Source organism: Botryllus schlosseri, chromosome 5, assembly GCF_051294905.1.
Source record: "Botryllus schlosseri isolate E-star chromosome 5, Bs_hap1, whole genome shotgun sequence".
Classification (NCBI taxonomy): Eukaryota; Metazoa; Chordata; class Ascidiacea; order Stolidobranchia; family Styelidae; genus Botryllus; species Botryllus schlosseri.
Genome location: NC_137240.1, coordinates 21,217,338 through 21,241,337, shown reverse-complemented (window position 1 = coordinate 21,241,337; position 24,000 = coordinate 21,217,338). Strand labels below are relative to the sequence as shown.

Below are 24,000 nucleotides of genomic sequence, written 5' to 3'. Positions count from 1 at the left end.
TCAAAAAGCAATATGGCTAAATTCGTGAGAAGTTGCATATTTTGTGCTTATCTTGTAGTGCTCTAGTTCTTAAATTATAGACACAATTATCAGTCTATGAATTATCGCTGTTACATACTAAAACAAATGCAGAGCAACATTCCGCGCGAGGGCTATTGCAAAATTCATGGCAACGTCCCGTTATTTCGGAAAATTTCAGTGGAGAAAACCCAGCCCGAGCTATTGACCCCTGTGGCTGAATTCGTGATATCATGGCGTAGAATCCTTCAATTCTTTTTCCGTATATAGCCGAGGTTGAATTTCATTGCAAATGTACTTATACCGGTATTGGGATCAAGTCACTACCTTCGAGTCACGAGTCATTGCACATTTTGACTCGATTCAAGTCAAGTCAATCGATTTTGGAAGGTGACTCGAGTCAAGTCACACTGTTGACCTATATGGGTTCAGCACGGTTCAAATTAAAACTTCAAGCGACTCTCGGCGGATAACTGGAACTCCATATTTGGTCAGATCGCAGTCTTCTATGGATTGTCAAGGTGACGGCATAATCGTGACCAGACCCAGACCATTGATAGAGATGGCGAGTACGTCACAGAGGTGATAAAAGTTTTTCTGCATATAAGATCGCTGCTGACGATATGTAATCATTGCGATTATTATCGATGCGATGGCTAATTTGGTTGGAGTTACTTTACCTCATCTCGTGGAGATGGGTGCTCTGTTGAGCGACGCTGCAGCGATTGCTTTTTTCAGGGAGCACGGATTGCTTTCCAGCAATCGGTTGTGCTCTCATTGTAATGTGGCTATGGTGGAAAAAAAGAGGAAGTGCTTGGATAAAGTAGCTTGGCGTTGTCCGGTATGAAATAATATACTCCTAATACCAACATTATTAGAAAATAATTTTGGAGCATGTTTTGTCCTTTGCAGGTGCGGGCATGCCGGCGATGGTCTAATATCCGATTGGGGTCCTTTTTTGAAGGGAGTTCGCTCACCGCCACCAAGCTCCTGTACCTGTTGTACTTTTGGGCCAAGGACTACTCCCAAAAAGCAATCAGGGATGAGATTGGTATAAGCAAAAGCACCGCCGTCGACTGGTGCGCATTTTTAGAGAGGTATTATTAACTTAATTATTTAAACATTTATCGTAAGTTTTTGCCGACATTACATGGATGTTTTTTTCCTCCAGGTTTGTTCGGCAGAACTACTCCGTGGAAGCGGAGTAATTGGTGGTCCGGGCCACATTGTGGCCATAGACGAATCCGTGATAGCCAAACGAGGTCGCGGGGCAAACGCCCAGGCGAGACCAGTAAAACAGCAATGGATCTTCGGTGGTGTGGACCTAACAACTGGGTTTGTACATAGAATATGAATATAACAAATGAGGTCGTACAAACTTTAATCATCTACTTGCTTGCAGGCAATGTTTCATGCGGTTTGTTGACCGCCGTAACGCCTCCACCCTGCTCCCTCTTATCCTGAGGTATATTGCTCCGGGGACAGAAATCTGGTCTGATGAGTGGGCGGCGTATAACCGGCGTATAATATAAGTAAGTTGATATCCAGGAAATGTGCTCATGATTAGCCGCACAAGTTCTATAGTTTATTAGTTGGTTTGATATGAATCAAAGAATTATATTCCGGTATAGCCGCCCAGTTATGATATGGACACCATATTACCAGAAAGACTAGACTAGTTCTATGAAGTTATATCGTATTACCTCAAGTCAAGTCCTTAACTATATGATTATATAAGAAGCATAGCCTATATATAAATTACCTTGCACAGTGCAGTTTTCGGTATTCTTCTATAGAAATATGCTTGGATTAGCCTCAATTAACTGCGATTTCCCTGAACGCAACTAAAACCAAAACGACAGCGGTATCTGCACTGCAAGCCGCCATTATCAGAGCGTTTCTGTCTTTTGTCTGACGATTTGAAACCTGCGCGCCGAAACAGGTGTTCGCGTGGGAGAAAGTGCCTCAAGCCATTGAGTCACTCGGCTCCGACGGCTAGACGGCTAGATGGTTTTCAGCGTAACCGGAGTGGATCCGGATTCTGAATTTGCTTTGACAGTCGGATTGTAGCAGGATATCTCTATTGAACGTTCAAATAGTATAGCATTATTTTGGCAGCAGTTTTTCGGATTACCCAGAATTGGAAATTCATAAGACTTTCAAATTGCCGCCTGGAGCCGTAATGGATTCGGATTCCAAAATTTGGGATGGCCAAGAATCAAAATATCTGCAAAATCACGCGAAAGCGGCGTGTGACAAAAAGAAAAACATTCGATCATAGCAACGATGTAAATTGCTATGATTCGATAGTGGCAATTACGGTGACATATCACCCCATAAGAGTAAGACATCAATAAAATTGATAGTAGATAAATTATACCATAAAATGAAACAATAATCGAATTTGATTCCTCACAAATATATTTTCGGCATTTTGACGAAAGTTGCTGGATAAGAAAAAGATGTACTCAAGATACGTTTCCGCACAAGATATGCATAAACACAATTTTGAGATAATTAGGATAACAAAAAGATATCCGAACATGTCCTGAATATATCTCGCGTTTGCTGGGTGGGGTGTGTTTGGACTGCTTAGACACTCCGACAGCATGTCTGCAGCATATCTGGAGTATAGGCTCGGACTTCGTAGTCAATCGGACATCATGTCAGGGGTGTTTACGGATTGCCTCGACACTCAGACATCATGTATGGGGCATGTCTGGGGTGAGTTTGCAATGCGCTGACACTAGGACATCGTGTTTGGGGCATGTCTGTGGTGTGCTATAACTGTGTTGTCACTCGGAAATCATGTCTGAGGCATGTCTGGGACGTGTTCGTTATTCTCTGTCGACACTCAAAGATCATGTCTGGGTCATGTCGGGGGTGCGTTCGGACTGCGTTGACGCTCTGACATCATGTCTGAGGCATGTCTGGAGTTGGTTCCGACTTCGTTGCCAATCGAACATAATATCAGGGGTGTTTTGGGACTGCTTTGACACTCAGACATCATGTCTGGGGAATGTCTGGGGTCAGTTTGAACTGCGTTGACACTCTGACATCATGTCTGAGGCATGTCTGGAGTAGCTTCCGACTTCGTTGCCAATCGAACATAATATCTGGGGTGTTTTAGGACTGCTTTAACACTCAGACATCATGTCTGGGACATGTCTGGGCATGTCTGGGGTGAGTTTGAACTGCGTTGACACTCGGACATCATGTCAGAGGCATGTATGGAGCAGGTTCAGACTGCATTTCAACTCCGACTTCGTGTCTGGGCATATCGAATGTGTGTTCGAACTGCGTTGTCACCGGAAAATCATGTCTGGGATATGTGTGGCGTGAGTGCTGCGGTCTTCGTTTGAGACACGAACATCATGTATGGCAAAAGTCTGGGGTGTGTTCGGACTGTGTTGACACAGGACATCATGTTTAATAAATGTTTGGAGTATGTTCGGACAGGGTTGCAGATCGAACATCATGCCGGGTGAGTTTGGACTTCGTTTCAACTCAAACGTCATGTCTGGGTCATGTCTTGGTCATATCCGGGGGTGTTCGACCTGCGTTGCCAGTCTGCCATCATGTATGAGGTATGTCTGGAGTATACGTTCAAACTTCGTTGTACATTATTGGACATCATTTCTGAAGCATGTCAATTTACAAGCACGACAGCTTGTTATGTGCCTGCATTTGGCGTTTACAACCTCCACAAGCTTGCAGTCCGCCATTACAAGCTGATTACAGGGTACTTTACAACAATAATTTTTACAGTGAAGGCTTCGAGTCACAAGTCCATCTTACTTTTATAGTTTAGACTCGAGTCATTTTCAATTCACCACCGAGTCAAGTCCGAGTCCAAGTCAGCGATCAGAGGGTGGAGTCCGAGTCATGGTATTCTGACTCGAGTCATTACAGCCCTGGCGCAGACTCGTGAAAAATTAAAGGGAACATTGCTGGCGATGGAATCTCTGAGTTACTTTTCTACGTCAATAGAATTATAAAATAACACATAATTCCTTGCCTCTTACTCATGCCTGATATCATGCAAATATATGGAATAAGAAACTGTCGGCTCCGTAGATATTGTGGTCCATGCGGTCCAGTATCGGGATTCTCACTTCAATGACAGCTTAGCGGACTAGTTGTGACAATTGATATTTTCATTGGTGCATTTATTGTCAAGACTTCTGTTGACCGCATCCGGGTCTGGTAAAATAGCCAGTGATAAAATGATCTCCCAGGGGCGTATAGTTTGAGAAGCACTTCTATGAAGCACTTCTCTATAACACAATGACAAGTGCCTTAAATAGTGCGATGAAATAATGTTACGGTACGATTGCGGTGACATATTTCAAATAGTGGCCTTAACTTCGCTTTGTCTTCGATTTTTTATCTGGTTGTTTTCATACATCTGAAATACCAATAAATTTGCCACAGGAACGTATAGAACTTCCCATTAACCCATTTTACACTGACACGAGCTTAAAAATGTTGTTTTGTATCTAAAAACCCGCAAAATATGGAAGTGCGTATAGCTACATCGGACACGAGCTACGACCTTTTGTTGTTCTTGTTTTTGGTATTCATGGTGTTTGTCGACTACTATGGTCATTTACACTAGGCCAATTTTCTTCATTTTTATTCCGTATAGCTGCCTACTTGTAGCACGGCCCACTTCGAGGCTTTTTATAAGGCATCGGTTACGTGGATGAGATTGCCAGGAGGAGGCTAGATAAGCCTTCAACACTTAGGTAGGAATTCTAGAGTCGACCTCGGTCGGACTCGAAGCCGCCACCCACCGAGCGAGATAGTGTAATGGTTATGCGTCCGGCTTCCCGAGCGGTGGGTCGTGGGTTCGATCCCCGGCCGGGTCATACCAAAGACTCGAAAATTGGTATCCGCAGCTATCCTGCTAGGCACTCAGCAATCACGGATAGCATGGAGGAGAAAAAAAACGGAGGCGCAGACTATATGACCTCATGGGGCCGTATCGCAACTCCGTCGTCAAAGCATCTCGATGGTGCAGGCGAAAAAGAATACCATATCTCTCTCTCTCTCATTGGTGTTACAGCTGTGGATTATACCACTACGCTCTCACGCTACAGCTACAACCTTTATTGGTTAGTGGTTATTGAGTTCAGCTTGTCGGTATCATTCTGTTATTTAATGCGTAGAAAATTGTAGTAAATGGATGGTTATAGTACTATATGTATAGTTGTATTTACCAATGCAGCAAATCGCATATATTGGAATCTTCTTACGGCAGTGTGTATGCTAAAACACAAGTCAATGTACTAAGCGCAGTATGCTATTGATTAATATTCAGAGAAAACATAAATCATTGTTACCATAATGTCTATGTTAATGTGAATCAGAGTCAATTTCACTGAGACGATTGCTTATTGCTAACTATGGCCTGCGTCAAGTTCCGTTTAGTAATCACATTGCACGCCACCAATTGTTACCCTACAGAAAAAAGGCCAACGACCTTCTCTTGAACTAGTAAAAGGGTTGGTAGTTGAGCAAATTAAGCAAGTGTTTTGCAGACCAAATTTTACTATGTCATGTCGAAAGTCAACATTTATAGAAACGCGGATAGGTGATGAACGCCTGCAAGGAAAGCGTACTGATATAGCTCGATGTGGGCATATAGTGCTGTTTTACAGGCTCACCTCTCACTTTCTCGCCACTCCGACTTTTTTTAAGAACTAACAATGTATGGATACTGCACAGACGGGCTGTTCATATATTTTTGGTTCAAATCCTGCGTACTGGGCGATTAAATCGTTAGGCTCCCTAGAAACGATTCACACGAAATTTGAATCCATTCCAACCGGTACTCGCGAAGCTTTTACAGTTTTAAAATTTTGAATTTATTTTGAAAATTTTAAAAGGATCATATTTTACTGGCTACCCAATGAATTTGATAAGTTTTTCACATAAACGATGCAAAGGAAATTTGACGCAATTGCCACCGGTAGAAGCTAGGTTATTGGGGTTTTTTGTTGATAATTCCGGGATTATCTACCGATTCTTTTTCATATCCAAAATTTGCAACTGCAATAGCTTCGCTTCTACCGGTTCGAATTGAGTCAATCTTTCGTTACTTTATTTTTCGACAACGTACCAATTTCATGGGGTAGCCAGGTAAAGTTGAAAATAAATTTCAATATTTTATAATAAATTCTAAATTTTAAAACTGTAAAAGATTCGCAGTTACTGGGTGTACTGGATTAAAATTTTGTGTGCGTCGTTTTTTTAGGCAACCTGATGATTTAATCGCCGACCAAGCAAGATGGGGAGAAAATATTCTTTTGTTTAAACAGTCCTACTGTACAAGCTACGACGATAGCCCTGATACGTCGTAGGCTTTTAGAAGTATAAAACGTTCAACTTTCGCGGTCAAGTAACTGCGAGATTCGGACTGTGATTAATATTTAGTGGATGTCGATGGCAATCCCGAATATAGCTCACAAGAAAGCGTCTTGGGTATAGAAATTAATTATTAACTCTAATCTGATAAAGGTGCGGACCTATCACAGATGTTTGTAATTGCCTCGCCGCCTGTTCCATCTGTACGGTTCTCCTGTTTGCACAAACCTTGTTCACTTTGCACAGAAAATCCTTCCACGAGTGGGACCTAAATCGTGTCTCGAAATTCGTCAAGGGGGCGAAACCAGATCAGGTATTTACAGAATACAACCCGTCCAGAGCACGCCGCCGTTCAAGGTGAATATACATTTAGGGATCAGTGAAGTTTTACTAACCAACTAACAATCGATTTCTTTCTAACACGTGACACGCAAGGTTTATTGTGATTTGGAATCAGCTGGTGGCGGTTGGACTCTCGTTGCTAGCATACATGAAAACGACATACAAGGTCGGTGCACGCGTGGCGATAAATGGTCGAGCGAAAACGGAAACTATGAGAACTCATCAAGAACAAGTAAAATTCACTTGACACGTATATTGGCAAATTGATGTTCGTCATTACTGAGACGTCGGCTGAAGCAAATGCGATCGACTGCGAAAATTGCGCATGCAATTTAACTTACCGATTTCAGGACTAATGTATGCAATCCAAAACAGGTTTTGGCTACTGAATGCATGAATGTTTTGTCCGGCTCGTTTTGTCTTAATTCACGCGCAATCCAATAGTAATATTATTGATATAGGCTCCGGAAATTGGGAAAATTCGAACACGTTTGGAGAAGTTGAAAGCGCCACGAGTGATGATTATAAAAATCCCGCATACTTCAGTCTTCAGGTAAATTTTCGATTCAATATATCCTCATACAGTATAGCAGATATTGCATATAGCAGTGCTTCCCGACCGATGGGTTGCGACCTCAAATGTGATTGAGCTAAGGTTTATTGGTTGCAAAAATGGGTGTCATTAATTTCAAAAAAGCTTTAGGAGCAATGGCGCGTGATGGCGTATGACCTTTACGTCACAGAGATAGCTAAAGTGGACTGAGACCACTTGTAAAAATCTGTTAGCCACAGTCCGAATATGGTGGCTTTCTGAGGAAGATGACTGCTGAAAATATTATTTTAACACATTGAACTTTAATTCGAGACCACATTATAGTTATAGCCCAGTGCCGCTTCAAAATTCGCAAAATGACCTTCGCGTTTCATGTTTTCAGCTATTTTCACAGAAGTACATTATTGATATTTATAATTCAGCCTGCAATTGTGATGTAGACTTTCCAAATAAATTAATATTGAAAAGTTCCGAATGGAATGTTTTGCCATATATTATTGTCCCAAATTTCAAATTACGTTCGTATTTCTAATTTCTGTTCCTAGAAAAGCAAGTCAACAATCCCATCTATATTAAAATATACCAGATCCTCTTGTATGAAAATATGCCGCAACCCTGATGTTACACATTGTAGCCTGTCCTATACATTCGACTGGTAATATGGTTTGCACAAATCCAACATTCGCAGTTTATGTGCAACATACTATGAATATATAAGTCCTGTCGGTGAGTTGGTTCAACACTTTTACACATTACGACCAAGGTACAACAAGCAAAATGAGAATGCCCGACTGATAGAAGAATACCGACCATATTTACTATGGATCTACGAATTACAAAATTGTATACCGTATTAAAATGAAGCCATCACACATGCGGAGTACATTCTCGCAATGATATACACAAAACTATAGATCATGATATTGAGTAATAGAGACATATTTAAAATTAAAGAATTCGTTCATCAAACGGGAACGCTGGAAACCATTGGTTTTGTGATTGATATCACATAAGATTTGTAAATTTTTTATTCTGCCCTATTGTTATAGCAATGTTCGAGTAAGTATTTCCGCACCACATCTTGTGCCATAATCATTTATCGGACGGAATGTTCACGCAAACAAATGTTTGCATATTTGGTACAAATTACCAAAGGACCGCATATGCGTCAGTTACTCGAATAATTATCTTTGCAGTCCTTCATCGCTCGATATATTTAGTGTAATCTTCCTAATACAGTTATAAAGTGGAAGCATCTTATATCATGACAGCAGGAAAGGCATTGGAAATTGATTGGATATGCTACTATATACAACAAGCATCCATTAGTGGCCGTCTGGTATCACGGTTTTTACTACAGGGTTGAACCAACACGATGTACTAGTAATGTCACTTCATACTACATCCTCACAGCAGATCAGGAGGGTTTAATTTGGTTACAACCAGGGCTTTGGAGCAGCTGTAAATTTGCATTGCTCCAGCTCCGACTCCGGAGCTTTTTTTCTGTCATACATTAGCTCCGGCTCCAGCACCGGAGCGGCATTATAACCACTGCTCCGACTCCGGCCTTGAAAACTATCGAAGGTGTCTGTCTATATCAGGGGTGGGTAACCCGCGGCCTGCGGGCCATATGTGGCCCACGAGATGGTTTTGGGTGGCCCGCGAGCTAATTTCCCATTATGTTATCGAATCCTGTTATATTATCGGAATTGAATTGCTCAGATTGTGAACTTGCAAGGCCAACCAAAATATGATTAGTCTGGCCGCGACACTCTGGATGTTGATGATTAAAATATCAGTTCCGACGCATTGGCAGATCCAGGGTCCAGCAGTCATATTTTTAGTAAATCGTCGTACATTACGCTTCTTCACGCTTCGCGTGTTTATAATTTTCACACGATTTCTTTCGTTGTAGCCTTACCCCCACCTAAAAATGAAAAAACGCCTGATTTAGCCGGTTGAGTCTAACTATAAATTATTCGCAATCACGGGAGAAAGTATTTTCGCGTTTGCACTAGAAGAAAGATCGTCGACGATGAAATGCAGGCACAAAATGATTGTCGTATATTAGCGGAATTCTTCGATATCGATATGTCCAGATGTCGAATAGGCCTAGTACTGTCCTAGCAAACTGAGCCCAGTGGGCGATATACAGTCGACCCGCAATAGACCCAAGTAATGATAATATTACCTTTGAAAATTTTACGCGCCTGGCGCAGCTAGTGAGCAGCGCACTCGCTCGTCAATTTCATGTGGCCGGTTAGACGAAATCGTTGGCCACCCCTGGTCTGTATATATATGACTAATTTACCCGTAGGTTGGTTATCTATAGTAATCTAGAGTCTGTCAGCCGTCAGTAACATCGGATGCAGCAACAAAGACATAGGTGCCTTTTGACGACATAATAAATACTTGTCAATTGTCGATAACATCATCGATGCACCAGAACGCAATTTACTCCGTGCCATTGCTGTGTAGTGTGTACACCAGTGGTTCTTAACCTTGCCTCATGCGCCTCCCAAGGGGCGCTGGTGAGTTTGAAGGGGGCGGAAACGGTCCGGGGCGATATGGGGGGCGCTGAAGAAAAATGGCTTCACCGTAGACGATGTGGTAGTAGGACATATCCTTAATGAGTATTCAGAACGAATTATCATTCTACAAAACATGTCAAATCCCGGAATTTTTGACCGCGCGCTACGCGACGATGTTTGCTACATATGTTCTCATAAATGTAGTGGCTTATAATAATTCATATAAAACGAATTGCGCGTACGTTTAGATCGCCAATTTCCCGTCATTTAAAACACTGCCGTCACGCTCGCTAGGATTATTTGCAACAAAATTATCGAATTAGGTATTATATCCCGCAGCGCACAGCGTATGAAAATCGAAAAAGGAGGGACTGTATATCACTTTTTATTGAGATTGAGAGCCCCTTGTACATAAAATAAGTTTTGAAGCTTTGTTCACGAAATGAATAACCAAACATACTTGGATTTGAGAGCTATACAAAATCAAATCGTCAGAATATTTCTTCGTCGTATCAAAAAGGATGATACTATTATCGTGGTGTGGTTCACAACCTCATGTATGAACGTAATATAATATGAGTTGCTTTGTTTGGAATATATTCATGTTAATAATTGGGTACAGTACTAAATTCAAGGTGACCAGATATATATGCATCCCATTCTCAGTTGACTTACTTATAGTTACACAATGCACTAAGACAAAATCCAATACCAATAATTTCCCCGCATGGTCAATCGCCGGAGTGAATTTGGGAGGGTTCGAACCACAGGCTCTGAGACCGTACCGGATTGTTGTTATAACAACCTTCATTTGCCCCTGAATATATCACACACAATTATTATATGGTTTATTATAGTCGAATGGTCTTCGAGCGCAATTAAAGCGCGAAATATTTCCAATACCAAAGTCCCAAAATGACCTACTGAAGTTTGACCTCTTACCAAGACCGAAACTGCTGCAACCCAAACCCCCAATCGGTTAGCTCGAAGGGTGCCCTAAATTATTTCGGTGAATGAACATAAATTAAACATTATGTTTTGACGACTCTCCCACGGAAGAGTACGCATAATTATAGAAAATAGAAATAGGCATTTCGGCGTCGGCCATTACCACGCCACGATGCGCGAAAACATATGAAGTTACGGTGAATATGGGACTCCGAGAAGTGTGTCAAAAAGATCGTCAGCGAGAAAACCTTAGCTGAAGAGGATTGCCCTTATGTCGAGCGTAAACTTCGATGTATATATGTCTAATTGTCCATAGGTGCTGAAATCGCTCGTGCCGAATGATAATGTCGTCGCAATCTGCACCCAACAGGACAAATAATATCCATTAGATAAAATTGTTTACCAGTGGCAAAATACCAATTTTGAATCGTGTGCTTACTTTAGTTTAATACGCTTATGCGTTTCAATATCTTTTGACTATAGCGGACAAGAGGTAACAAAATAACATGTAACGATTTAATTGTGCCAACGGGCACGCCCGAATATGTTCAATTATTAATTAGGTGGCCTTCATTTTCCAATACAACAGCTCACTCAGCGCTACTGGTAAATCTGATTACGTGGGCTGAGAGGATAAACGTTTATAGTGACATATATGTAATTACAACCTATGTCATTCTTGCATTATAGAAAATTTTGGCTCCTAGGGCGACCAGGCCACATAAACTTTGATGACCATCGAAATCACGCGACGGGGTTAGTGGGTTCGGAGCCCTCATGAATTTGGTTTATCACGCTATAGGTGCCCTAGATAATCGTTTTTAGGGGGGCTGACGAAGTGTTATAACAAGGGCTTTAGAGCTGGAGCCCGGAGCCAGAGCCCCGGAGCCGTGCATTTTCACCGGAGCTGGAGCCGGAGCTGGAGCTCTACAAAAAATTCACCCGGAGCCGGAGCTGGAGCCCGTTATTTGAGGAGTAGCTCCGGCTCCGACCTATTTCATAATAGGCTATTATATATGCAACAACCACATCTGCTGATTTATCTCTCCGGCTGAATTTTATGTAGAGCTCCGGCTCCGGCTCCGGTAAAAATGCACGGCTCCGGGGCTCCGGCTCCAAAGCCCTGGTCACACCGACAGCAGAGCGATCCTTTATTGCGGTGGTTAATGAAACCCTTGATGCTTCTTAAGACTGGTTTGGAGTGGTTAGCCGAAATTTATATTGCAAGAGACAGCTAGTGGCTATAATCAATAATTTGAATGGTAAGAGGCGTATAATCGAAATGTTTGCAAAGCAGCAAGACTAAAAGAAAAGCGTTAAAATGTAGTTTCTTTAAATGCACCTCCACATCTATAATGATCAGCGGCGATAAAAATTTGGTCAAAAATGACCGTCGTTAGTTGGCCAGAACTTTCGATATTGACATGCTCCGTCGTCGGAATGGTCGGCAGTCGGCACCGAATAGTCACGTCTTTGCAATCTGAGTAAACAGTAGTACAAATGCGACACGCAGATAAATATCATTCACTCCAATTGGATATCGCGTGTGTGCGTCAGACATGTATCGTGGAGCTGTGTGGTGTACAATTGCTGTGTTCACGTTATCCACCTCATACATGTCTGTAAAATCGTAGAATACTTTTATTCTGATAAAAAAGAAATTCTTTTTGATGACTGAAGCTTGGGCCGGAAGAGGCCATTAAAACTCAGATTTTGGTCGCGGTCTAAAAGTTTTAGAACCACCGCTTTAACGTTTTTAAACTGCTGTGAAGTTTCAAGTTTGATTTAACTTAAGAGCCGAACACACGGTATCCTGACTTACTTTGCTATTTTTATTTACTGGCGAGACAGAAAAACGGAAATTGAAGAAGGAAAACACAACAAGAGTTGTAGTAGCGCATCATACCATATGTATCGCTAATGTGCTCACTGTCCTTGGTAGTCTTGGAGCTTATTTGTCAAGCATTAGATTTGTGCGCATGATTTCCTTTTGCGAAAAGGTGCGGATGGTTTTAAAAATGGTTGAAAAGCACTGGTCATTGGTATTTAATATTCGTCCCCGCGACCACAATGAATTAGCAAACATTGGGGTCGCGACCCATAAGTTGTGAACCCTGGAGTGGAGTTTTGAGTTTGTTTGTTTGTTCATATTCATGCCTGACATTGAGAGGGGTACAGTGTACGCATGTCATTATAATTCGATTGGAAAGTACATCACACATCTTGCGTTGTTGCTTTGACAATGAGTAATGCTCGAGTGTTTAAATTTTATATAGCGCTGGTATATATTGCATTTACGTGATCATATTAATTTTCCCGAGGTAAAATATAGTTGAGATGCTCTTTCAATGTCTCAAATCGAATATTATCGTATCTACTTCTGCCTATACGAAGAAATCTTGTTTGACATGGATACAGGCGGCACCCGTTGAAAACTTATCATCAGTCGTAAGCACAATGAATTCAAAATTTCGGAAATTACATGATGGGGCTATATTAAAATGATGTTACAACAGCCTGTACGCTCGAAATGCACAACACTCAACTTAATTCACGTGATGAATGCATTTGTTGGTTTCACACATTTTACGACACCTTAACACATGGGTCTCAAACACCCGGCTCTCGAGATCATTTTGTGCGGCCCGCGTCGGCATTTTGGATTTTGAGCTAATTCGACAATATTTAACGCAAAATTTAATTTTTTAGATTTGAGAACTTAAGATTAACTCTAAAACTTCTCCAAAACCTAAAACTGCTCATTAAACTTCACTATTACATCACTTTCAAAAATTGCCACGCGGTGGAAGAGCAGCAGTTACGTCGCATTTACTGTTTTTGGTGGTAAAACATGACCCATTGATGATTCGCGACTGTAAACTTTGATTTGGACTTGAGTGTGACGTTATGCAGAATTACTCGAACTTTGACTGAATGGGTGATGAAATAAATATAACTAGAGGTGAGTTCGGGCTAACGTTACAATCAAAAAGGATTTGTGACTCAGAAAGCCTGAATTGGGGGTAAGCACGGATGCTACAAACTGTCAAACTGCTTTGGGGCATAGTAATCAAGAGGTCGCAGCATGCCTTGCGTACCGTTTGTAGCTATCTAAGCAGGTCTGTATGGCAACCATTGGCATTCTGCTGTTCCCTTGATGCATAGTTAGTTACATCCGACGTCATCAAATTCTAAAATGTTTTACCTGTAATTGTGGCACGTCAAATGTCCGCTTTAGCTACAAAATTATAACGCTCTAGCTTTTACGATGTCATGAAGCATTTGTATTCTTGCATGGTGTGTATAACTAATTATTTTGAAAAACTATGATAAGTACAACAACAATTTTATTCAAATATTTAAAATCATTAGTTTTTATCGTGGCATACATGAATTCACAATGATAAATAAAATTTTCACGGTGTGTGTGGAATGCCCGTCTGCAAGGTCCCGTCAAATAAGACCTACTTGGAAATACATTGAATACCGCTGTTATTGGTGCTGCAGCTCGTGGCGCCGTCAGAAACTAGGAAATTGGCCCTCAAGCAGATTTGAGTTTGAGGCCCCTGCCTTTAACACACATGCTTGCAAATAGCCATGTCGCGATGCCAATTAAAGAACACGAAGATGGAGGAAGTCTGTTTGTTTTCGTCTGCTCCATCGTCGTTGTATTTACGTCGAAGATCATGAGAAACAACGAAGTTATTATGTTGGCGGATTCAGTACCACCAAATATTTCACCCCGCTCAACGCTGGAGTGTTGAATGCCTAGGGAAGTCTTAGGCTAGATCCTATACCTCGAGACACCAGGCTCTACCCAAAACGAGAATACGAAATTTGCAATGTAGGCTATTTAATATGCCTTAGAACGAATAATTTACTAGTGAACGACTACCGTTATCCTGTAAACCAGATCAATGAGTCAGCCCCTGATTTAGCATTGATTGACTTCGTGTCTTGTAAAATGCGATGGTCTAGAGACTCTAGAGTGCAGTGTTTCTTAATCTTGTCGCCAGCGCCACCAAGGGGCGATTGGGATTTGGAAGGGGTGGGAACGCTCAGGGGCGATATGGGGAGTACTAGGCTCTAGGGGGCGGTATGGGGGACGATGAAGAAAAATGCCGTCGCAGTAGGGCATAGAGTGCAGTAGGGACATATGGTTATATAGTAGTAGAACAACTATTCTATTTATCCCTGAGATTCCATTACAAATAATCATTCGACAAATTCTGTCAAATCCAGAAAGATTTCGTCGCGCTGGGCGCAAAATATATGCTGTCCCTGTGAGGAAACATGGTTCCATGAATGCAGTTGTTTATAATAATTCATGTAATATTAATTGTGCGTACTTTTAGATCGCCAATTCCTCGTTAAAATACTCCCGTCACGCTAGCTAGGGTTATTTACCACTTAATGTTTCGAACTCTAGGTATTTCACCCCGCAGCGCCAGCGTGTCGAAATCGAAGGAAGAGGCACTGTAACACTCGAGTGAGAGCCCTTTGTACATCAAAGAAGCTTTGAAGCTTTTGGTCAAAATGTTTAACTAAATATATTTGTATTTGAGAGCTACAAAATTAAATTTTCAGAATATTAATTCGTCGTATCATAGAGGATGATACTGTTTAGTGTTATGACCCGCAACATTACATGAACGTTATATAATATGGGTTACTTTGTTTTGAATGCATTTTAGTTAAAGGTAATAACTGGGTGCAGTACTAAACTTGATGTGAGCAAAGATCCCTATCACTACTGGTATCTCAGTTGATTTACTGGTCACAGAAGGCAATAAAACAAGACGCAATTCAAATAACGCCCACGTATTGCCAGTGGCAGAGGTGAATTCGAGATGTGTACACCGGACTCGGACCAGATGGTTTGAGTCCGTACCCGATGGTTGTTATAACCAGCCTGATTTGATCCCGGATATCAATAATATAAATAATCCTCGGATTATATTTTCATCTGAACAAGACACACACCATGTACAATGCGATAAGATAAAGTGTGATGTAATGAACAGATATATATTAGGCGGACGCCGAACAATCAGTTGCGGTTGCAATTGCGATCCAACTCGGCCTATTGCCCGGTGTCATAGTTCCTTATTCGACGTTAGTCTCAATTCCGCGGCTCTTCCCATTCTTGGTGAGTGCGTTCTATCACCGGGTCTTTTTTGTCGCCGTAAGAACAGCGACGCGGAGGAAGAGGAGCCCAGAAAGCCCAGTGAAAGCGTATAAAGGGGGCACGAAGCTGCGGTCGACTGAAAATTTTTTAGCGCTTCACACGATTTACCTCCAGTTCATAGTTATTTCTCTGTGTATAATCCGAATTTCATATTTGATAATTCTCTGATCAACAGTCACGACACTCCATGCCATCAAACGAACCATTAGGATTGGTGGCATTATGGTTGTATTTTGTGATATGACGATAAGTGGGGGTGCGAAATTTTTCACCAGCATAAAGGGGGCGTGTCTAAAAACGTTTGAGAACCGCTGACCTAGGCGGTAGGCGCTTACCGTCACCACTACGCTATCTCCCAGCACATTCAATTAGTATAGCGTTAACTCGTAGACGCGATTCAAGCTATTTCCAATAGTGAAGTCCCAACCCGAAAAGACCGACCAGACTTCGAACTCTTACCCCTTGATTGTACTACCGTCCTTAAAACATAGGAGGGGGGTAGCGTCAGACTTAGGCAATTTTCGAAAAAGGGCGCTGCAGGAAAAAAAAGGTTTGAAACCACTAGTTTAGTGTCATTTGTTATCAGTTGTAGACTGTGCGCAACGTATTGCTTATGAACGCAACCTAATTATGTATTCATAAGCTGTTAACACATGTTTGATTGTATTGCAGGCTTCAGATGTTATGATATGGCACGTTCCGAACGACGTCAATATCAGTCAACTCTCCTCCAACGCTACCATGAAATATTATACTAGCTCTGGCTTTCTCAGGAACTATGGAGGAACATTTAAATCGCTGTTCAGAAATTATTTTCCACTCATACCAATGAGTACAGGTACTATTGATGTTGACTGTAGGTAAGAACTCAAATTGACAATTTCGCATATGGTATCTTGGATGATTTTAATTGAAGACAGACAAACCAACTCTCAAATATGAATAGGACATGTATTGCCATCTCGGAAAACGACGTACAAAGGACATGATTAAAATAGTCTTCCCAACTGGTATATCATAAGCCAACAGAACGAACATATATCTTGTCATTTAACCACCGCTGACAATTCACTGGTAGTATCCCAACTAAGATAACAGCGTCACTCAACGAATTGAGGCACGCGCACGACTTTTGAGTCATCAAGAACACAAAACAACCGCAATATCTATACTTAGTGGTTTTGACTCATCAGACTGTACGCTACTCAAATACTGCTATCTTTACATCATGTGATCACCTGACCAGCTTTAACCGAAAGTCTTCATTAGTGCTTCAACGTTAATATCTCTGTTGCAGTAGGGGAAATAAATAATGTTTGCAGCATTGCATTGCTATTAAGCCAGGGATGGTGTGAACGCTAGTTTCACGTCAGCGATATGTGTGTGAGCCTCACATATTTAGAGGTTCACGTTCACAAACGAGCCTTGGTAGGTTTTGCACTGTGAACCTTTTTCATATATTACATTTTGTCACGTCATTATAACATCTTTTGTTGACTTTCTTTGAATGTCACCTTCGGACCATTCTGTATTCTGCATAAAAATTCAACACTAAACTAGCATGTACCTTACCGATCTTGAAATATTTCCTTGCTTTGTTACAAAGTTTGCTCTAAATAATCAGCTTCCGTTTGTGAATATTTAGTGACTGTCTAGTTTGTGCTTGACTCGCAATCACACAACATCAAGAACGAAATGTACAGTGTATGTAGGTAGTCAGCGAATGATGCCTATTAGACCAATCAATGAAATTGATACAAATAATGCATCGTTGTCTAATGTAAATATCCAGCTAGCGTAGGTGATCCATCTTGATTGACATACTTGTTGTATCATAAAAACCCAATCCGTGCAATTGGATTTAGGCTACTGTATTACTTGTGTATGGGGTGATATCAGCAGCAAGACTAGAAACCCGTTTACACTCTGCTCAATATCACTGTAGTAATAGTTAGACGCCGAATACATTGTCCGGTCTGGCCTAGACCGTTAAGACGTAAGCTAATATTCCCTCGCATGTCCTCGTTGGGATTGTTGTCAACGCTACGGAAGATATTGATTTTATGTGATTAATATAGCGTTTGATTGCTCCAGTTGATATCTTTGACGACGTTCAAAAAGTCAGCATATACTTCAACATTGAGGCATAATGTGGCATTGAGTCGTCATTATAGTTATCTTGTATATCATTTCACTGAATGTAGATTGGAATTAGCAATAAGATGTCATGTGACGTCATAGATTCAAGTTTCCATCCACACCGAATTTTCAAACAGTTTCACGTTCTCACGAACCTGAACCTTTCAGGAGTTTCCACCATCCCTAATATAGTGCTTTTCCGGGCCTATATAAAAAAAAAGGCCAGAACAAAAATCCTTTGCTTTGATTAACGATGCTGAGACTGCTGCGGAGAGCTCAGGCTGAATCTGTTGTACATTTCTATGACAGTTTACTTATCCACCTAGATTTCAACATTACAAGTATGGTTCTTGGATTCAATCAATCGCAGTCAGCTATTCGTTCTGCCATTCCTGATTTCCACGTGTACAGATACTACTACGATTACTATGGCGACACGCATAATTATATTAATGACGGCGGAAGTGATATGTTCGACTACTATGGAAACCGGGTTGGTAGACAAATAACCTGGATTATCTTGCTGTGACTGACTTCAATGTCAATTATTTTGCAATAGCTCAGGTATCGCATTGACAATCGGTATTATGAAGACGTTACGTATAACAGAATGTACAGGTATGTTAATAAAATTGTCACCACATATCCTGTAGCAGTGGTTCTCGACAGCGGCTCTCACCATATGGTGGAAATATCACTGATTCTAACATTTCAAGTCGGCGTTCTCGGACGTAATGTTGAGATTTAAAACTGTCCATCTGGTAATTGCAATTGACGCGTAAGACGAATGTTTCCAGATAAACGCAGTTGGTTGTGATATAAAATACCATACTTTATATGAGGTCCAGACACCTGTCAACTCACACGCAGTCGTCACCCAACTCTCTTTCGTTTAGTTCACAATGAGCAACTCTTGTATAGTTAACCTCAGTTGCTAAACGTGTACGACCTTCCGACAGTGATGATGGAACTATGCATTTTTGAGCTTTTCGGAAAGAGTCGAGTTATATATACTGTACAGCTATACTGTACAACAGTGGTATTAATCATTATTTTAATTAGGTATAGTCATAATCGTCTCATCGTTATGTCGTAATGTCCGCATGCAGCGATGTTCGATTTTTAATATAAGGGAATTCGGACCGAACTTGAAAATAATAAATTTAGTCGAGCCGGATTGCATGAAAGAGTGCAAATCTGGGGAGATATTAAGTAATTACCTATGACCCACGTCAAGTACAATGTTTAGGAGTATACTTATAAACATGAAAGCAACAGAGTAAACTGCCAATTTTATTCTGGGACTAATGTGCCCAACCTTGGCTAAGTTCGGTCGTTGACCAAGAACACCAACGATAGCTTGCGATCCCTTTTTAGAAGTTATATCGAACCGTGATCGCTATCCATTTTTGTTCTTAGTTAGTTGGTCGATTTAGTAACTATAATCCACAGGGGTGGGCAAACTACGGCCCGCGGGCCGCATGCTATGCCCGCATCACCGTTTTGTGTGGCCCGCGGAAGGCTCACGAAAGCATCGAAATTATTGATTAAATGTGTACTAAAAATGTATTTGCTGCAGTGACTCGATAAAACTTTTTCTTATTACATTCAACCGGTAAACGCGCTAACTATATGCCATTCTAATTGTTTGTCATTGCTTGCGCGATAGCCCGACGTCAAGGCCCAAGTATTTTAAAAGTATCAACTGACCTCCTCTGTTATCGGGCTCATGCAAAATATGGTAACCCTAGTGTTAGGTAAATTTGTTATCTGTATGTGCAGATGTATTTATATTTCTAAAAATATATATTTTGGTCGAAGAGTATATCAAGCTAACGTATGGTTATGACACTGTCGGCATTGCGGATCCTGGAGTTCCTGGCAAGGTCAAGTCATTTTTTAGTTATTTTGAACCTTGCAATATCACCCATACATAAATGACAGACATCTATAAGGTTTCTAATTTCCCTTCAGATTATTTAATAGCTAATGACATTAAATGCCGATCTCCCCTTATCTATCTATATTTCATCGGCATATTTCGGAGAATACATGAAAGGCCCATTCATTATCTTTGTCTCCAATTTTCATGTCAAAGTAAAACTAATAAGTATAAAAAAACCTCGCTTCTATCAATATTTCATACTTAACCTGTTTCAAACTGATAAAGCAAAAACAGCCTGCAGGCCGATTACATTTGTGATGTTGACATTAAGGATGAGATTATACTCTCTAGTTCCACAATCAGTGCATTAACAGAACGAAACGAAAAGGAATTTTAGATTGCTTGCTGTAGTCAATACTGAATAACTGCGACTGCGAAGATGATTGTTACTAAAAACCAGAGGTGGTCAGTAACGAAGTACTTGTACTTTTTCGAAGTACTCAAGTAGTTTTCCTCTACTTCTGGTACTTACTCAAGTAGATCTGATTTTGGCTACTTCTACTTCTACTTCAGAATATTTTGTGATCTACTTACTTACTTTTCGCTATTTTCAGTTTGTCAAGTAGAAGTAGTTCAATCTTCCAATCAGGAAGATAGCCTGAGGAATTTCGGGGCTGTTTTCACGGAGTATCAACATTTAATTTCCATAAAGTTGAGTAAAGTCAAGAATTTTCGTCGCGCCTCGCGCGCAGTGGATGCGGCGTTACCAGTATGATTTCAGGAAAGTATCGATGAATATAATTTAGGTAGCGGGTTGGCGTGATCCGTTCACACAGGGATATCTAGAACTAGATATCCTCGAGTTCACACCACATTGTCGCCCTTCGCCCATATGAAATAATTCATCGCAGTGTATATGGCTCATCATAACGTTTGAAACTGATGTTTCGCAATCTAGCATTTACTTGTCATATCGTAATCTAGCATGTCCATGGCGCGTCCTAACCTGGAAAAGTGGACTCTGACATTTTTTGTTAATTTTAGAGCTGTTTCAGCATACCACTTTTGAAACTTTCTGAACTAAAGGCATGAAAAACGTGGTCCACTTTTAGAACTAGTATTTATGTTTCATTTACAATTCCCAGTATCATATACTTTGAGTTATAATAAACATTAGTTCTTTTGTCTTGATAACATACATGTTGAAGTATAAAAGCAAGTGTAGTAATGCCTTTATTCATTCTTGAATCCGGAAAAAATTTTCGCGCTTGGCGCAACTATTGTCAGTCCCTTAACATTACCACTTATCACTCGCGATTGGGGTGCCTACTAGCTTATATCATTAAATAGATTAGTCCGGAATTCACCGGGAATAGAAATAGCCACTTTAACATTATGATTTGACGTCTATAGCTCGTTCATTACGACTATGACCTGGAATGCGGCCGTATGCTACATGAGTTGTCGATATGCGGCCGTGAATGGCAAAAAGGTTGACCACCCCTGGACTAGGCCTATTATACTCTTTCCTAAACATTTGTTCGACCCAAGTTGCTGAGCTCCGTACTGGAAATATTTTTGATTTCGTCATGTGGTAAGCAGTGTTTGGTTATATTTGTATATATATATATATTTGCATTTCCAGAAACTTCGACTCCACAGCCTCGTGTGTAACTACACTGCTCATTATTGCATTACATTACACTAGTATTAGGCTCGTCGATGCATATCGTGATATCCACATGTATAGTCGGTGGATATTCGATGTAGCAGTATAATTGAGAGAGCACCTGACACGCCTTATGAGTGGTCATGGTCATGGTCACCGACACACATCGTTACATCGAAAACGTTGTCATAGAAAAATGGTGATATCATCACTAAACTTTGCTTGGATTCAAATAGTATCAAATTATAGATGTCTGATGCTTTGAACGCAGTTTTAATGTTCCTGTGGGGGAAGGCCCCATTATACACCAGACAAAGATTTTTGATTATATACTATAGTAAAATATGAGTAGGCCAATATCTACACCAAATCATTGGAACTCAATAGTTGTTGGTATTAGGTGTTTGTTGCCGTTACCCGTAACGGTGGATAGCAATATCCATAATATGTGAATATTAGGTATACTTGTGTTTGCTTGTGTTTGTGTTTGAAGCATTATCCGTTATGGCAGAATTTCATTATCATTTCATTTCCGGAAATAAAGCTGAGAAAACAGGATAAGTATCGCATTTCCATATCAATCCTATCATTTTCATTCCGTGATGTGGACGAATGCTTATGCTATCGAAAATTGGATACCTGCTGGTATGCATCAATATGAATCAAGCTCGTCACCATTCGCATAGCTCAATTTGCACCTTTATACAATCCATGTGAACAAATTAGGATCGTTTTCACAACTATTTACTTACTTGAGTACTTTTGAAGTCAGTCAATTCTACTTCTACTTCAAGTAGTTTTAGGTTGCTCATGGAAGAAGTACTTCTACTCGTACTTGAGTAGATTTTTTCGTCGCTACTTCTACTTCTACTTGAGTAGCTTTCTTGACTACTTTGACCACCTCTGCTAAAAACCAACGATCATGAATTGAATGATGGATCAATGTCATGTCACAGGCGATAGGAAATTCAATAAAGGTGCTTGGGAAAAAGGAGCGGGAAGTTTAAAAAGCCTAAAATGACATTTTTGAACGACACTTGAGGCAAAATAAATGGCTGAAATATGTTTCATAAAGGAATATGATATAGGAGATATCAAAAATTCGGCACAGCTAAATTTTTGTTACGTGGGTACTCATTGCAAACGAATCCGTTACTTTTTCACGTTTCTTGATTTGAAGACAATGGTATGCACTACCTTTTGGAAGTCGTCCCGAAAATATTAAAACCACTGAGGGCGAGGACACTTTTTTCAGCGCACCAGTGCACCTGCTTGCCGCTAGTTCACATCCTTTCAATGCAATGATGTGGATTAGTAACGAGGAACGAGCGGCCTCCACGATTAGATTTGAGGTAGTACATTGGTTGCTGTATTAATCGTTCCGACATTTGACCATTACTATATCTACAGGTGTATGGAAATGCTGGTGCCGATGGCGACGGTATTACGGTAGCAAACAGTGGATTCACAAACCTCGAAAATTTCCACTTACAATTTCATTACAACTGCATTTATGGAGCAAACGATCCTTCCATCGCAAACGTTTTCTACTATATTTCTAATGACGCAGTATGTAGCAATACTGAGCTGTATAAATGAGTGACGACTGTCACACGGATTCCAATGCATTCACAGGACTGGAATTCTGTACCACCATCATCATTCACGTGGTATTCGTCTTCAAATACTGATCATTACAGTACTGAGGTGCAAGCGAACGGTCGTCCCCGGTTCATTTTAATGGGATATATGCTGTTATCGAAGTAAGTAGGCTATTCTATGTTTAATCATCTACCACATATTTGTATTGACCTAGATGCGGCGATGCACCTTACTTACAGAGGGATTTTCTCTTTGAAATACGTGATCACTGTAGGGCTAGGCAAAATCGAGTGTCAGTGTTATCCGATTCTGAATCGAGTGTTAAGCTTCGAGTCGAGTCGAATATTCAAGTCATCTCTAAACAGTATGTACGATGGGGACAGTGCAAATATGTACATTTTATGCGACTAAAAAGATTATATAATACCGGGTAAGCGGGTAAAGCTTAGGCAGCATTAATTGTAATGATGATAAGCATATTGATTTCTCATACCCCATTACCCCAGTTTACCTTTTAAGTACTCATGTTGTAGGCGTTCGTCAGAACAGCTTGACGAGTTCACTGCACTGTGGGCCTACTTAAAAAAACATTCAGGGCCTATACTCTAGGTCCCTCCATTTGAGTTCAACATCTGGCCATACGAATAACCTTTTCCGGTCCGTGCTCGTTCCTGCCGAATTTAAAACAGCGGTTTTAAAACTTTTTCAGACACGCCCTCCATGATGCTAGTGAAAACTTTCGCGTATTGTCATTTC

At 40.8% G+C, this 24,000-nt stretch overlaps 1 protein-coding gene across 1 annotated transcript; it reads left to right on the top strand.

Moving 5' to 3' along the window:
• Positions 1-670: 670 nt before the first annotated feature.
• LOC145440001 (uncharacterized) lies at positions 671-23,411 on the top strand. Its single transcript, XM_080317664.1, has 12 exons — positions 671-859; positions 1,190-1,353; positions 1,421-1,483; positions 6,576-6,744; positions 6,823-6,961; positions 7,191-7,282; positions 16,622-16,787; positions 18,415-18,581; positions 18,648-18,706; positions 22,898-22,994; positions 23,053-23,211; positions 23,278-23,411. Exons 1-12 carry the CDS (start codon positions 671-673, stop codon positions 23,407-23,409), a joined length of 1,596 nt encoding a protein of 531 aa, XP_080173790.1. The 3' UTR covers positions 23,410-23,411.
• The last annotated feature ends 589 nt before the right edge of the window (positions 23,412-24,000 follow it).

Coding starts and splice junctions, on each gene's coding strand:
- LOC145440001 (XM_080317664.1), top strand. CDS start 671: ATGGCTAATTTGGTTGGAGTTACTTTACCTCATCTCGTGGAGATGGGT. Junction 6,962..7,190: donor TGAGAACTCATCAAGAACAA/GTAAAATTCACT, acceptor TTATTGATATAG/GCTCCGGAAATTGGGAAAAT. Junction 23,212..23,277: donor ACTATATTTCTAATGACGCA/GTATGTAGCAAT, acceptor ATGCATTCACAG/GACTGGAATTCTGTACCACC.